The sequence below is a fragment of the Danio rerio genome, chromosome 10 (assembly GCF_052040795.2).
Source record: "Danio rerio strain M-AB ecotype USA chromosome 10, GRCz13ab, whole genome shotgun sequence".
Classification (NCBI taxonomy): Eukaryota; Metazoa; Chordata; class Actinopteri; order Cypriniformes; family Danionidae; genus Danio; species Danio rerio.
In genome coordinates, this window is record NC_141030.1 from 5,934,186 (window position 1) to 5,948,466 (window position 14,281).

Below are 14,281 nucleotides of genomic sequence, written 5' to 3' on the forward strand. Positions count from 1 at the left end.
CACTCGTGAGAGAAATTTGAGATCTCAAAAAGTGTACACAGCTGCCTCCGGTGAATTTGCAAAAACAAAAACTGCAAAAAAAAAAATGTAGCTCCTTGGATTTGGTGCTTTCCAGAAATGGATATCGCGGTACATTTTCAGAATGAGCCTGGGTTGAGCATAACATTCAAATCAAAGATTTTTTGTTCTCAAGTTTGTGGTCGCTAAAAAGTATTTTGGAGTGTACCTAGCATAAGAGGAATTTTTAGATGAATATGTAAATATGTGATGCATGCTTTGTCTCACTAACCAGACAGACACACAACACAAAAATATGTTATATGAGCAGGTTTGTTCAGGTAGTTATCAAAATAAATAATTTTAGAATTGAAGCATACGTTTAAAATGTCAAAAATATAACAACAGGCAAATATGCCTAATGTAAAAATGTGATCCTAAACCTGAAAAACATGTAAAAACACTATTGTATAAGTCAGGGATACCCAAATTCGGTCCTAGAGAGTCGGTGTCCCGCTTAGTTTAGTTCCAACTTCCTTTAACACACCTACTTGAAGTTTCTAGTATAACTAGAAAGACCTTGATTAGATGGTACAGGTGTATCTAACTGGGGTTGGAAATAAATTTTGCAGAACACTAGTCCTCCAGGACCGAGTTTGTGCACCCTTGGTATAAGTGTTTTGTTGGCCTTGGCCTTACAGTGTTGTATTAATCAACTCTATTCATTTTTCTTTACTCTGTCACACTGTAGATACATTAGAGGTCAAAGAGCACCTAAAGCCTCCAACAGATTCCATTCATAAAGATTCAGAGGATCATTCAGACCACTGGGCAAAGAGACGTAAACTCTTCAAGGAGAGCAAACAGCGTAGTTCTGCAGGAGGAAATTCAATATCTAGCAATATCACAGAGGAATCGGGTAATCACCTACACCCATGCTCATTGAAGGATTAGTTCACCCAAAAATGTAAATTCTGTCATTAATTGCTCAATTTTTATGTTGTTTCAATCCACCTGAGAGATTCGATTATCATCTGAACACAAATTAAGATAATTTAGATGAAATTCAAGGAGCTCCCTCATGCTCTATAGACAGACAAAACAAAAAGATTGTCAAAACCTTCCATGTCTCTTCAATGGTTCGGCTGTAATCACACAAAGCTCCATCTTCTCTTCTACATCAGGTCAGAGTGCACATTTAATACCGGCAATAAGGCAACGTCATGAAGAATGAATTTGTCATGACAGTGTGAACAGCCCAAACCACAATGGAATCTGATCTTTTCAATCCTATTTGTGGCACTTTCATATGTGGTATTAAGTCTGATACTGTGTTCATACCAGACTCGGAACTTCCTATTCACGCTTAAATAGACGCGTGAACATTTTGAGTTTACTCGCTTCCTCCGCGTGTCAAAATCCGCTTTATTCACACGTCAAATTCACTTCACAACAGACGTGGATTTGCATCATGGGCAGGGCTTCTGTCTGCGCGATGACTGTAGCTGCGTTGCTAAATGGCTAACGTGGATTTTATTGGAGAGAATAAAACTGAACAACGTGGAGAGAATAACTGTATTTATGTGCTTTATGAAGGCTGAAAAACAGCGCAGATTCATTTGGAGCCGTGTCTGAGTCCACTAGATCCTTTCAGAGGTGCGTCCAGCTCTGTGAGCTCATAAACTCTTCCAAAAACTTAACCTGGAAGATGGAAGCTTTCAGTGGTGCTTCTGACTGAGCCGAGCCCAGTTTGATCAACTGTTGCCCGGTGTCGGCAGGAGGATTTCCCCCTGGGACACCCAACAACAGGCGCTACGTTATAAGCACCCCCTTTTAAGAGAAAGCTCCTGATTGGTTAATGCAGCACGAATGTTTGATAAGGTTCAGATTTTTGAACTTGTGCGTTTTGCACAAAACATGCGTTAAGCAGTCAGTCGCTTCAATCGTGCAAAACGCTCAGTTCGCACCACTTTATTCGCACCCAGGATATCTATTCGCATATTTGCATTTACTTTACATGTAAAACACTCATGCTTGACACTTCTTCTGCGTCTGGTGTGAATGCAGGCATGACACAGATCTGATGTTTTGATATGCGTCTGCAGTGATAATGGTCATGTTGGAGTTCACGTGACTTTTACATATTTTTCGATTAACGCGTCATTATTTTGTACTGGTTCATTCTGCAAACACCCTTTACTCCTCAGTGGCATAGCAGAATACAGGGCAAACGCTTTACCCCAAAAATCTAAGGTTGTTCATTTTAAATATTTTCTGAATGACTACTAGAGCTAGTTATCGAAACAATAACCATTAAACATTAGCCAAAAAAAATATTGTTCGTTACAAATAACACCATAATAAAATTGCATATATAAAAAGAATAAAATATATTGGCCTACATGAAATTTCATTCACATAAATATTTATTAGATGAACAAAACCAAATGCTACAAGTGGAAGAAATGCTTAATACTTAATACTTTATTAACTGCGACTCATTTGGGTTCTGACCACATGTGCTTGGTTGTGTACTATATCAATAAAGTGTTTAGACTTTTAAAAACACAGTCCATAAGCATTGTTCTATGACGTTTTTCTACAGGAGGTCAACGCGAATTACATCCAAATACTTAAAATATAGTGTGTGCTGGTGAATTCAAGGCTAATTATGAAGTCCACGAATAACACTGTATGACAACTTTTCAGATGACCGTTATAGCCTACAGCTAATCAATCTGTCAGTGGAGTGCATTACAGCTCTAAAGAAACATTTAAATGATAAATGATCTCAAATAAAACAAATACATTTATAGAGATGGTATGTAAGTATATAATTTAATAATTCCAAAAGGCAACTGACTTTGTAAAACCACATAAAACAGAACAAAAATACGATGTATATGCCAAGTTCAGCGGCTAATCAGCCGGAATTAGCTGAGTTGAAGTGACGGCGACCAGCGAGACCTAGCTGTCACTCAAGTGGCCACGCCCTTAATTATGCAGACTTAATAAAACCTAATATAAAGGAAACGAATGAGTTATATTAGGGTAATATTAGCTATATGAACCAAAATCGTTCTATGTACCAGGCTGTACACCTTTTTTTCTGCTGTAAAGTTGGCCATTTTAATAGCAGGGTCAATAGAAATTTGCTACTAGTGGAATTTCGATGAATTTAGTTACTTTCGTATTTGCTTTAAGAGGGAGAGCGGGAGGTTGCCATTTGGTTTTGACTGGACACAGCATATGCTGTTACAATATAATTTTTAACACCGGACGTGATTCCTGCCCTTGCAGTTCAACCTGCAGATTAACTCTTGATAACTTCACTACACATCTGTGGTCAGTGAGAACCATGATCTGTTCACACAAGAAATCTGATATTAGCCACATTTATAGCAGCAGTGTGAACAGCTATGCAAAATAAATCAGATCTGATAAAAAATAACATTTTATTTGTGTTCCAACGCTAAGCGAATGTCTCAGGGGATTGAAACAACATAAGAGCGAGTAATTAATAACAGATTCTTCGTTTTTTGGGTGAACTAATCCATTAAATTCCATTTAAATTCATTCAGAAAGAAAAATATGAAGTAGACACAATCAATGTATATTTGCTGCTCTGCTGCCAAGCCATAACATGCAATACAACAAGCTGAAAAATCTAAAGTGCTCTAGCTGAAAAAATACTAAAATAGATTTAACAAAAAACTAATTGAGTGCTGTTTTGAATATTGTTTTCTGTTTGTTTCATCATTTAGACACAATGAACTCTGAGGACACTCGTTCGGTGGATATGTCAATGCGAGATATTGAGGACAGAGGATTTTACACTGAAACATTTCACTCAGTTTCATGGATATACCATGGGGCTGAGGTCACCCAGAACGACAGTCCACACTGCCTCAGAAGCTGTGCTCGACCAGCAGCAAGTGAGTCCTTAGCAGACTAATATAAAAATATGCTAGAACTGACTATTTATGATTTACAGTGTTTAAAGATGCATTTCTTTATACATTTCAGTTCGTGAGCGGACAGTAAAAATCTGCAAAGGTGTGGGCGAGTATCCCTGGGGCTTCAGAATTCAGTTCTCCAAACCCATAGTGGTTACTGAGGTGGATACAAGTAAGTCATTAATATTAAATTTCCAAACTCTAATGCACAAAAGCAAATATGTCTGTAAAAACGATTAGAAATGCACTGAGGGTTATATTTGATCTTCATTCTTGATTCTTTATACCAGTGGTTCTCAAACTTTTTTCACCAAGTACCACCTCAGGAAAAAATTGTCTCTCCAAGTACCACCATAATCAGCAGTATTGAAATAAAGTAGCGTAGTTGGCCAAATTAAGCAGCTACAGCACTGCACAGTTTAAAAAGGAGTCATATTCATTGAACGAAATTATACTCCATACAAAATATGACATTTTTCAAAATAAATTTTTTTTCAAAATAAATGATCGTTCAGATTCAGATCATAAATAAAACGGAAATAATTAATGATTTTTAGTTCAACCCGGTACCAATTGATCTTTAGACTGGTGCCGGTCTGTGGCCCGAGGGTTTGAGAACACTGCTCTAGCAAGTATCTGCTTGCAAGAACCACGCACCTAGTTTTGGGCCAATTGAATTGATTTTTAGCAGCTGATGATGCGATGCACTAATGTAAACATTTTACGCACATCGCTTTGATCGTAGGCTTGCAGCCAAAAGCTGATCACATTGGTGTTATTGTACGCATCAAATTCATTACTCAGTGATTCCTCCGCGTACCACTAGAAGTAAGCCCACGTGCCACTAGTGGTACACGTACCACAGTTTGAGAACCACTGCTTTATAAAATTTTTATTAGTGCTGTCAATCGATCAAACAAAACAACTAATTAATCTGCCTTTTATGCAATTAATCGAGATTAATCGCAATTAAAAGACTGAAACTTGTAATTTTGGCGATTCAAATGTGAAATTAATGTTAACTCTAGACAAATAAAAAACTATTTCAATTCAAAATATGATTGTTTATCAGAATTTTTGTTCAACTAGTAACAAAAACCATCAAGATTCTCAAACTGTTGGCTTGAAAGCCATATTTGTAACAGAAATAAAAACATAGGCATGTAAGTGCCATTTGAATTTTAAAACAATCAATGCCAATAACAAACAAATTGATTTCCATGTTGGATTCTAACTGGACTGCAAACTAAATCCAAAATACAGGCATTGCAAATATGGAAATTGGAAAATTATAATAATTAAATATTGAATATTAAAAAAACAATTGAAGAGTTTGGTTGCAAAACGCGATGAACGCCATTTTTGACATTTGGATTTTATTATTGGAAAGGTTAAGATGTACCTTAATATATGTGTAAATTGCTGCCATTAACAACATTTAAGAATGTACATTTTACCTACTACAAAATGCATTTTTTCAAGAAACACGATATCTGCCAGAACAGTTCCTTTACAAAGTGCGATATAGCAGTTATAAAACGTTTAGGATGCTGATCTATTTTTATTCCTCTTTTTTGTTAATTTTTCTCATTTGCTGTATATTTTATTGATTTAATAATGTTAATATATTACATACTTTATACAAATGTCAAGGCAATAAAGCAACTTAGAGAGAGAGAGAGAGAGAGAGAGAGAGAGAGAGAGAGAGAGAGAGAGAGAGAGCCCTTTACCTGTCAGTGGGTGCACATGGCTCCTAAATAGCAAGTGCGAGAAATAGTGGATTTCATTCATTTCAATAGCCTTTTGTTAAAATAACTTTAATCCATTGAAAAGAAAAGGTGTCATAATAAATACAAATATAGATAAAAATCATATTATTTTTTTATTTGTCGCATGTAGTTGACCATTTATGTGCTGTGGGTAAAACGTGTTTCAATCTGGCTACAACCGCAAGTGTATTTCAAACCTGTGGGAAGCCCTGCAGCTGATCCAACTAATCAAGGTGTTCAAGACTACTAGAGACTATTAAGCAGGTGTGAGGTGGTTGAAGCAGAAATCTCTATAGCTGTGGCCCTCCAGGAATTGAGTTTTAGACTATTGGTCTATATGAAATTATGTTCATGTCATGAACTGTTTTGTTCAAAACACAGAGATCACAAATATAGTAGGATACAGATGATGGTGTGCTTTGCTTCAGATGGACCAGCAGAGGAAGCAGGGCTGCAGGTTGGGGATTTTGTGCAGGCGGTAAACGGCACGGATGTCACCAGTGTACCACACTCAGAAGCAGCTGATCTTGCACGACAAGGTAGGTGGACGCTCTCAGACAGCTCTTAGTTTTCTCATAGACAAGGTTCATTTTTAACCCTAGTGGTATATCTAGACTCTCATGCACAGTCAAACATTTGCAAACATTAGCAAGGAGAGATGTTATAAGTGTCTTAAGTGCAAGAATACTCCGTATTATTATTGTAACTCGGGGAGTGACACAAACAACAGAAGTTTGGACCAAAATGCAGGTTTATTCGAAGTCAGGCAAGCAATGGTCAATATGGGTGCAAACAGGTGTTTAGAGGCAGTCCAGAATCGTAATCAGAATCGTAGTCAAAGTATCAGGCTAGAGGTCGGAAGGCAGGCGGCAGACAGGGAGAACTGGATAAACAAGGCTAGGTCAAAACACGGGAAAACAAGACAAGGAAAACGCGTTGTAGTGCTACTTGACAGATAACAAGACTCGGCAATGTGAATGAGTGTGTGTGCTGCTTAAATAATGTGTGTAATCAGTCTTTGACAATCCTCAGGTGGTGAGAGTGTAATCAGTCTAAACGAGAAAGCAGGTGTTTGTGTGTGTGTGTGGCATGACTGAATATGTAGTCCAGGGGTCACCAACATTGTGCCCACGGGCACCAGGTAGCCCGCGAGGATCAAATGTGTTGCCCGCAGGCCTGTTCTAAAAATAGCTCACCATAGCGCCACTTACCAGTAAGCTTCATCTAATATAGAAGTAATCATTTAAAAATGTAAATATTTGCAGAGAAATATAAAAATAAAGTGTTGCACATTGATACATTAAATACAGGGTATTTCCTACCCTGTTAAATCATTGTTGATAACTTTTGTGAGAATCATTAACATGATCAATGTCTTCACATGGATGAATATCATTAATTATTACCAAAAACATGAAGTATATTTAAAAGTAAATTGAGCAAATTTGTTATTTGAGAAGTGTTTATCAAACTGGTAGCCCTCCACATTAATCGGTACCCAAGAAGTAGCTCAACGCGACCCCTGATGTAGTCCATTTACAAGCAGATTTGTAGTTCCACGAGAGTGAATGTTTTCCAGCGACCTCTGGTGGTTAGAGGTCGCTGGTGATTGTGACAATTATATTAGGTGATTCTAAAAGTCAGAGACAGTCTGGAGATTTTGAACAGTCTACGCCAGGGGTGTCAAACTCAATTCCTGTAGGGCCAAAGCCCTGCACAGTTTAGTTCCAACCCTGCTTCAACACACTTACCTGTAGGTTTCAAACAAGCCTGAAGGACTCAATTAGTTTGATCAGGTGTGTTTAATTAGGGTTGGAACTAAACTGTGCAGAGCTGCGGCCCTTTTGGAACTGAGTTTGACACCTGTGGTCTACGCTCTAAAAAATTATGGGTTGCCATAACTCAATGTTGGGTTAATTTTTTTAAATTCTATTTAAATGACACTTGTTAAGTTTGACCTTGTCCTTATTTGACTCAACATTGGGCTACAACAGCCCAGCATTTGTAGAGTCTAGACAAAGTGTTTCAAATTGAATTGTGTAGGTTTCAACTAGAAGTTTCTAGCTTCATGAACTCATTTTGTGATTTCTGGTTTGAACTATGAAGGCCCAGACCTTTTAACTCTCACCATCGGCTCGGACATTGGTCGAACGCCCAACACTCCACGTCCCGCGTGCAGGGGCTACTTACATAAGCGAACGCAGTCGAGTTTCCTGAAGGGCTGGAGAAAGAGATGGTTCGTGCTCAGACATGACTGCTGCCTCTACTACTACAGAAACAAGCGCGTATGTTCAGCTTCCTCTTCTCCATGCTTTTTTCTTCTTGGAACATCTGAAATAGAATGACATACGAAATGAAGCTTTTGTTTTTCCTTCCACAGGATGAAGGGAAGAGTCGGGCCCTGTCTGTGATGAGTCTGGAGGGGGCGCTGGTGGAGGCTGACAGCACTTTAGGAAAGCCCTTCGTCTTCAGATGCTGCCCTGTTTCTGGCAACAGAGCTTACTACTTGTGTGCTACATCAAACCAGGAGATGAAAAGGTGAGAACATGCCATGCTTTTTGAGATGAAGAGGTCAATTTGTATATTTGATAACACTTTACAATATGAGGGCACTTGGGAGTAAGGGTGTCACGATTTCGATTTTAAATTGAAATCGATCGAAATTTATGCTTAATTTCGATTATCGATTTAAAAAATAGAATCGTCGATGCTGCCACACCCCCATGTCACGTCAGCTTGGCTTGCCAAGCGGGGAAAAAAAGACGCTTGTTGAAGAGCTTGTTAAACTGCAGACGCAAGAGACCCCTCGACAGAGCTTAAACCCTCTCCTCTTTCAATGAAGTCGCCGGTGTGTAAGCATTTGGGATTTCCAGTGAGTTATGTTGACAACGTTCGTGTTGTCGACCAAAAAAACACAGTTTGCAAGCTCTGCTATGTACGTATTACGGTTCGTCCAATAGACAACACCGGCATCGCGCTCCTCCACTCCGTCCCCGTTGCAAATCCACTCGCGAAAAGTACACACTCAGGCCCTGTTTACACTAATATGTCTTTGTTTTTAAATTGCATTTTAGAACAACAACGTTTTGACATCCACAGTGGCGTGTAGCATTTCTGAGCAGCCCTCCTTCCTCACTACTGCTGAAAACGCACATCACGTGACCACACACACTCAGACAAAAATGCACACACAGCCATGCGCTCGAGACAGCAGGTCCAGGCAGAGGATCAGTAGAGTGCTTCAATCTTTCACTCACTTGTACCTAGTCATTTTAGCGAACACCTCAGACACTGTTGGCTGGTTCCTGTTGGTTCTGTGCCTTTTTTACCGACGCCATTATAACGACACAGATCACTGCCTATTCACGAGTCCCGCAGAAAAAGTGATTGACAGGTGGTAATTATGTGTGTAACTTGCCTTTATTCATTTACTGTATGATTTGTTTGTGGGTAAAACAAAGACCATGCAGGTCAGGTAGTTTAAACGGTAGGCTACAAATAATTAATTGCTCATTAATTAATTAATTATTCATAATCGAAAATCGAATCGAACCGTGACCTTAGAATCGAAAATGTAATCTAATCGAGGATTTGGAGGATCGTGACACCCTTACTTGGGAGTTTGTGGGTCAGTCGATAACAAGCTGATATATTATTATGTATATCATATTATATATAATATGTATTAGGGTTGCACTGTTTACTGGTACTATGGCAGTTCCATGATACAAAATGGCGGTGCCACTGTAGTTTGTAAACGGTATTATCGTTATTAACGGTTTATCTACAATGTAATAATGTTACATATGAAAAAGTCAAAATGCTCACCCATTTGTGCAACAATTGACCCTTTTATTTGAATAGACTTCGGAGACCTTTAAGGTTGCAAACTTTGTAGAATTTACGTATTTTATGGTGATGCTTCAGATCAAATCTGAATCAGTTCATTTCTGCTCCTGTCAATACGATTTAGTAGCTACAAGAACTGCGACAATCAAGTTAAAATTTAAATTACTTACCTGATAAGACAGGTAAGTAAAAAAGTTAAAAAAATAGATTCTGGAAACACTAAAACTGATTTTTTGACCACTTCATAAAGCCTAATTTGGTTAGAAAAATGCTAATTTGATTATTAATGCAAATTTCATTTGGTAAAATGGTAACACTTTACAATAAGGTTCATTAGTTAATGCACTTACTAACATGAACTAATCGTGAACAACACATGTACAGCATTTATTAATCATAACTGAACATTTACTAATGCATTATAAACATCCAAGGCCGTGCTTGTTAACATTAGTTAATGCACCGCGAGTTAACATGAACTAACAATAAACAACTGTATTTTCATTAACTAACGTTTACTGACATGAACAAATGCTGTAGTAAATGTATTGTACATTGTTTGTTCATGTTAGTAAATGCATTAATTAACATTAACGAATAAACCTTATTGTACAGTGTGACCGGTAAAATTTGTGTCTTTATTTTAATGTATTTTTTGTTGGTCAGTTATCTACAAAATAAACAAAAAGAATGAATACATTTTAGGTGATGTGACATGCAAATACGTTTTTCAAAAATAAGGGAATCATTCATTCAATTCAAGTAGGCCTTTTATAACATAAAATATAGTATTTCTGACAGTTTTCTTTATTTCATGGATTTGAGTTGTTAATTACAGTATATAGTATACTGTAGGTATAGTATTGTAACATGAATTAATGGTATGGTGGCAACCCTAATATTTATATTATTATGTGTAAGAAGAACGTTAAGACAACCAGAAATTTACACAGCTAAATTTAAGAGAAATTGCACAAATAAAAAAAACATTCCACAGTAGCGTGTTTGAGATTGTCAAAAATGTACATGGCGGCCTCAAGTAGATATGTGAAAGTAAAAACCCAGGGTACATATTTTTTGGTTCTCAAAAATGCAGCCCTGGGTACATATATTCAGTGAGCCTTGGATGAATAAATTATTGTATTTGTCATAAAGAACTAAATGAATTTAATATACTGAAGCACTTTTGTTGTATGGCAATGTATCAAATATAAATAAATGTGCTATAATGTGTAATACTTACTGCTGTATGACTCTACAGCTGTCATGATCACCAGCGATGCAGCCTGTGCTGGAAATTAAACTAAAAACTGCTTTTATTCTAGCCGAAATAAAACAAATAAGATGTTTACCAGAAGAAAAAATATAATCAGACATACTGTGAAAATTTCCTTGCTCTGTTAAACATACATTCATTCATTCATTTTCTTGTCAGCTTAGTCTCTTTATTAATCCGGGGTCGCCACAGCGGAATGAACTGCCAACTTTACAAGAACGTCACTGGTTCTAGTCCTTATCAAGCCAGCCAACCTTTCTGTGCGGAGTTTACACATTCTCCCCATGCTCACATGGGTTTCCACCGGCTTCCCCGGTTTCCCCTCACCGTCTATAAGAACATGCAACTTAAGTTAATTGAAATTAACTTAAGTTGCATGTTCTGCATGAAAGTTAATCCAAATTAGACATAGACATGCTCCTAGTAAGTAGTTATCGCTTAAGAACAATCACTATCTGTTCATTAGCTACTACAGCAGGGGAGTTCTCGAGATCTACCTGAGCTCAAACTCCCCTCTCGCCTTGCAAATGGGAGGGTACCCCGGGCTTGAGGATCATATGAGCTCAGGGCTCCCTCCCAGGAAAGCATGCCAAACAAGCTTTATAATCAATCATCAGCTAAGTGTGAACTCTTGAAATAAACATTAGAAATTTTGATTTCATGCAGAAAAACTTTTTGGGAAATAATATTAATAATATATTTTATTTGTTTTCTCTTTATTTCCCCTTAGGTGGCTGGAGGCTATGGGTAGAGCTGTTCATCCCATCACTCAGGTAATTTCCTGATCTTTCTTTAATTTCTTATATGACAGCTCTGTGTGAATGCACAGGATCAGTAAATTAATCAGAATACATTTGGCCAACTGAGACAGAGGTTGTTTACAGGCTTCCAACTGGTTTTAACACATGCTTTCAATAATCCAATCTCAAGTGGTCAATCACAAAACATCCTCATTTCTAACTATTTAATTGCATCTTTTTTTGACCACTCCTGTTTGTATGGTATTTCATCAAGACCCCTCTCTCCTTTTCTCTCAAATTTTACATCTCTTTCATGAGAGTGCTAATAGTGCACTATACCTGACATACAATTGAAGTCAGAATTATTAGCCCCCTTTTAATTTTTTTCTCTTTTTAAATATTTCTCAAATAATATGCAACAGAGCAAGGGCATTTTCAATGTATGTCTGATAATATTTTTTTCTTCTGGAGAAAGTCTTATTTGTTTTATTCCGGCTAAAATAAAAGCAGTTTTAAATTTTTTTAAAAAACATTTTCGGGACAAAATTATTAGCCCCTTTAAGCTATATTTTTTTCTGATAGTCTACAGAACAAACCATCGTTATACAATAACTTGCCTAATTACCCTAACCTGCCTAGTTAACCTAATTAACCTATTTAAGCCTTTAAATGTCACTTTAAGCTGTATAGAAGTGTCTTCTAGTATACAAATATCTAGTAAAATATTATTTATTATCATCAAGGCAAATATAATATAAATCAGTTATTAGAGATGAGTTATTAAAACTATGTTTAGAAATGTGCTGAAAAAAATCTTCTCTCCATTAAACAGAAATTGGGGAAAAAATAAACAGGTGGGCTAATAATTCAGGGGGGCAAATAATTCTGACTTCAACTGTATGTGAAATTCTCTAAATTAACATGAACATGCAAAATATGGTCGCTGCAAAAATTGGCTGAATAAAACGATGAATACAAGCAATTGCTCTAATGAAACGAGCTATAGCTCTATATTTACATTTCTGTACTGGGAGGTCAAGTTTTGATTCTCTATTTTTCTCACGCATTCACATTTTATGAACTTGTAGATTTAGACTTGTAAACAATTTCTCAACTCAAATGAGGGGCAGCTTGGACCCGAAAGAGTATTACATACGTCACCAACACGTCATCACTTGACAAGCGGATTCACTCCAGTGCATTGAATTTTTAGAAAATAAGGCACACTCAAGGTTTGTGCATTATTTTATATTTATTCAATGGCCCGTTGTCAATTATCCCTTATATGACTACTAGTGCTCTGCAATTAAGAGGTTTTAGGAAAGATGAAATCGCTTGATTGGATTGATGCATGAAATCTCTTGATTGGATTAGTGAAAGCACAATGTAATATCAAGTGTAAACAGGGTCATGGTAATACTCATCATGTTAATGTTGGTGCTTGTCATGGCAGAATCACGTGTGGGTGGACGTCACTCGGCACAACTCAAATCTGCCCCCGCTGGCGGTCAAGAACCCAGAATGCCTTGGTTTGCTCCATCAGCTGGACAGAAGCAAAGACTCATGGGTGCAGTACTACTGCGTGCTGAAAGACGGATGCCTCTATTTCTACGTCAGCATTCGCTCAACATCCGCCATAGGTATGTTGAAGAAATGTTCATGTTTCTGATAATGTTCATGTTTCTGAAAATCTGATACATGTTACAAATTGTTCTTAATATGTTTAAACTAACACAATATCACGGCAATTCGTAACTTTTTGATTTAGTGGATAATTCGTATGAATTCGTATGATCTAATTCGTACAATTAAGTACGACTTGCTCATCCCCCAATGACGATTGGGTTTAGGGGTGGGGTTAGGTGCCGCGCTTCCTTTTTAAAATCGTACAATTTCATACGACTGAACTCGTACAAATTCGTACGAATTAGCCTCTAAACTGGCAAAACGTAAAATATTTACGTTTTCTCGTGAGATCAGGCTGATTTAAACACATTTATAAACTTTATAAACATAAATGTTTTAATAACGAATGTATTTTGTCTTTGCCATTATGTTGCCATGATGACAGTACATATTATTTTGCTAGTTGTTTAACAAGATACTTTTATTTTGAAGACCTATTTAATTTAAAGGGTGGCTATTATGCAAAAATCACTATAATATTACTGTAATTAATTAAAAAACTGAATAAATATAGATTTACACACATTTACTCAAGTTAATAAACAGAAGTAATGATGGGCTAACAATCTGCGGAATTCTAAGATTCTGTGTGGCCCTAGTCATTAGACAACAGCATTTTGTTTGTAGCCAATAACAAAAGCATGCTTAAGGGAGCTAATATTGATCTTAGCATATTTTACATAAAAAAACATTTATTCAAGCCAAACTAAAAGAAATAAGACGTTCTACAGAATAAAAATATAGTTCAAAGTTATTTGCAAATATTTCAAAAAGGGCTAAAACTTTGTGCTTTGATAATTAACAACAGTTTTTTGTGTTGTTATTGCAGGAGGAATCTATCTACATGGATACACAGTGAAAGATCAGCCGCTGGGGTCCAGAAGATCCACCATTGAGCTCAGGCCTCCGTCTGATGAGTTTAAAGTCTTCTACCTCTGTGCCGAAAATGGAAACGAGAACAAACGGTAATGAACTTTTACTATTTTCTGAATCATCTTCATTGTTATA

The 14,281-nt window shown here is 37.0% G+C and overlaps 1 protein-coding gene and 1 long non-coding RNA gene across 7 annotated transcripts in view; one reads left to right on the forward strand and one right to left on the reverse strand.

Annotated features, from left to right (window-relative positions):
* LOC147834982 (uncharacterized) overlaps positions 1-14,281 on the reverse strand; it is a 184,121-nt gene that overhangs the window by 45,975 nt on the left and 123,865 nt on the right. The window lies entirely within an intron of this gene.
* The window catches only part of pdzph1 (PDZ and pleckstrin homology domains 1), a 50,088-nt gene that overhangs the window by 24,693 nt on the left and 11,114 nt on the right, over positions 1-14,281 (forward strand). For all 6 annotated transcript variants that reach the window (XR_015500749.1, XR_015500750.1, XR_015500751.1 and 3 more), the window contains exons 4-12: positions 749-916; positions 3,762-3,932; positions 4,024-4,125; positions 6,151-6,261; positions 7,829-8,007; positions 8,103-8,260; positions 11,578-11,620; positions 13,041-13,227; positions 14,103-14,238. Coding sequence is in view for 3 of the 6 variants with exons in the window: in XM_087270087.1 (XP_087126213.1) it covers positions 749-916; positions 3,762-3,932; positions 4,024-4,125; positions 6,151-6,261; positions 7,829-8,007; positions 8,103-8,260; positions 11,578-11,620; positions 13,041-13,227; positions 14,103-14,238 (1,255 nt within the window). In the remaining 3 variants the exon portion in view is untranslated. The remainder of the gene's footprint in view (positions 1-748; positions 917-3,761; positions 3,933-4,023; positions 4,126-6,150; positions 6,262-7,828; positions 8,008-8,102; positions 8,261-11,577; positions 11,621-13,040; positions 13,228-14,102; positions 14,239-14,281) is intronic.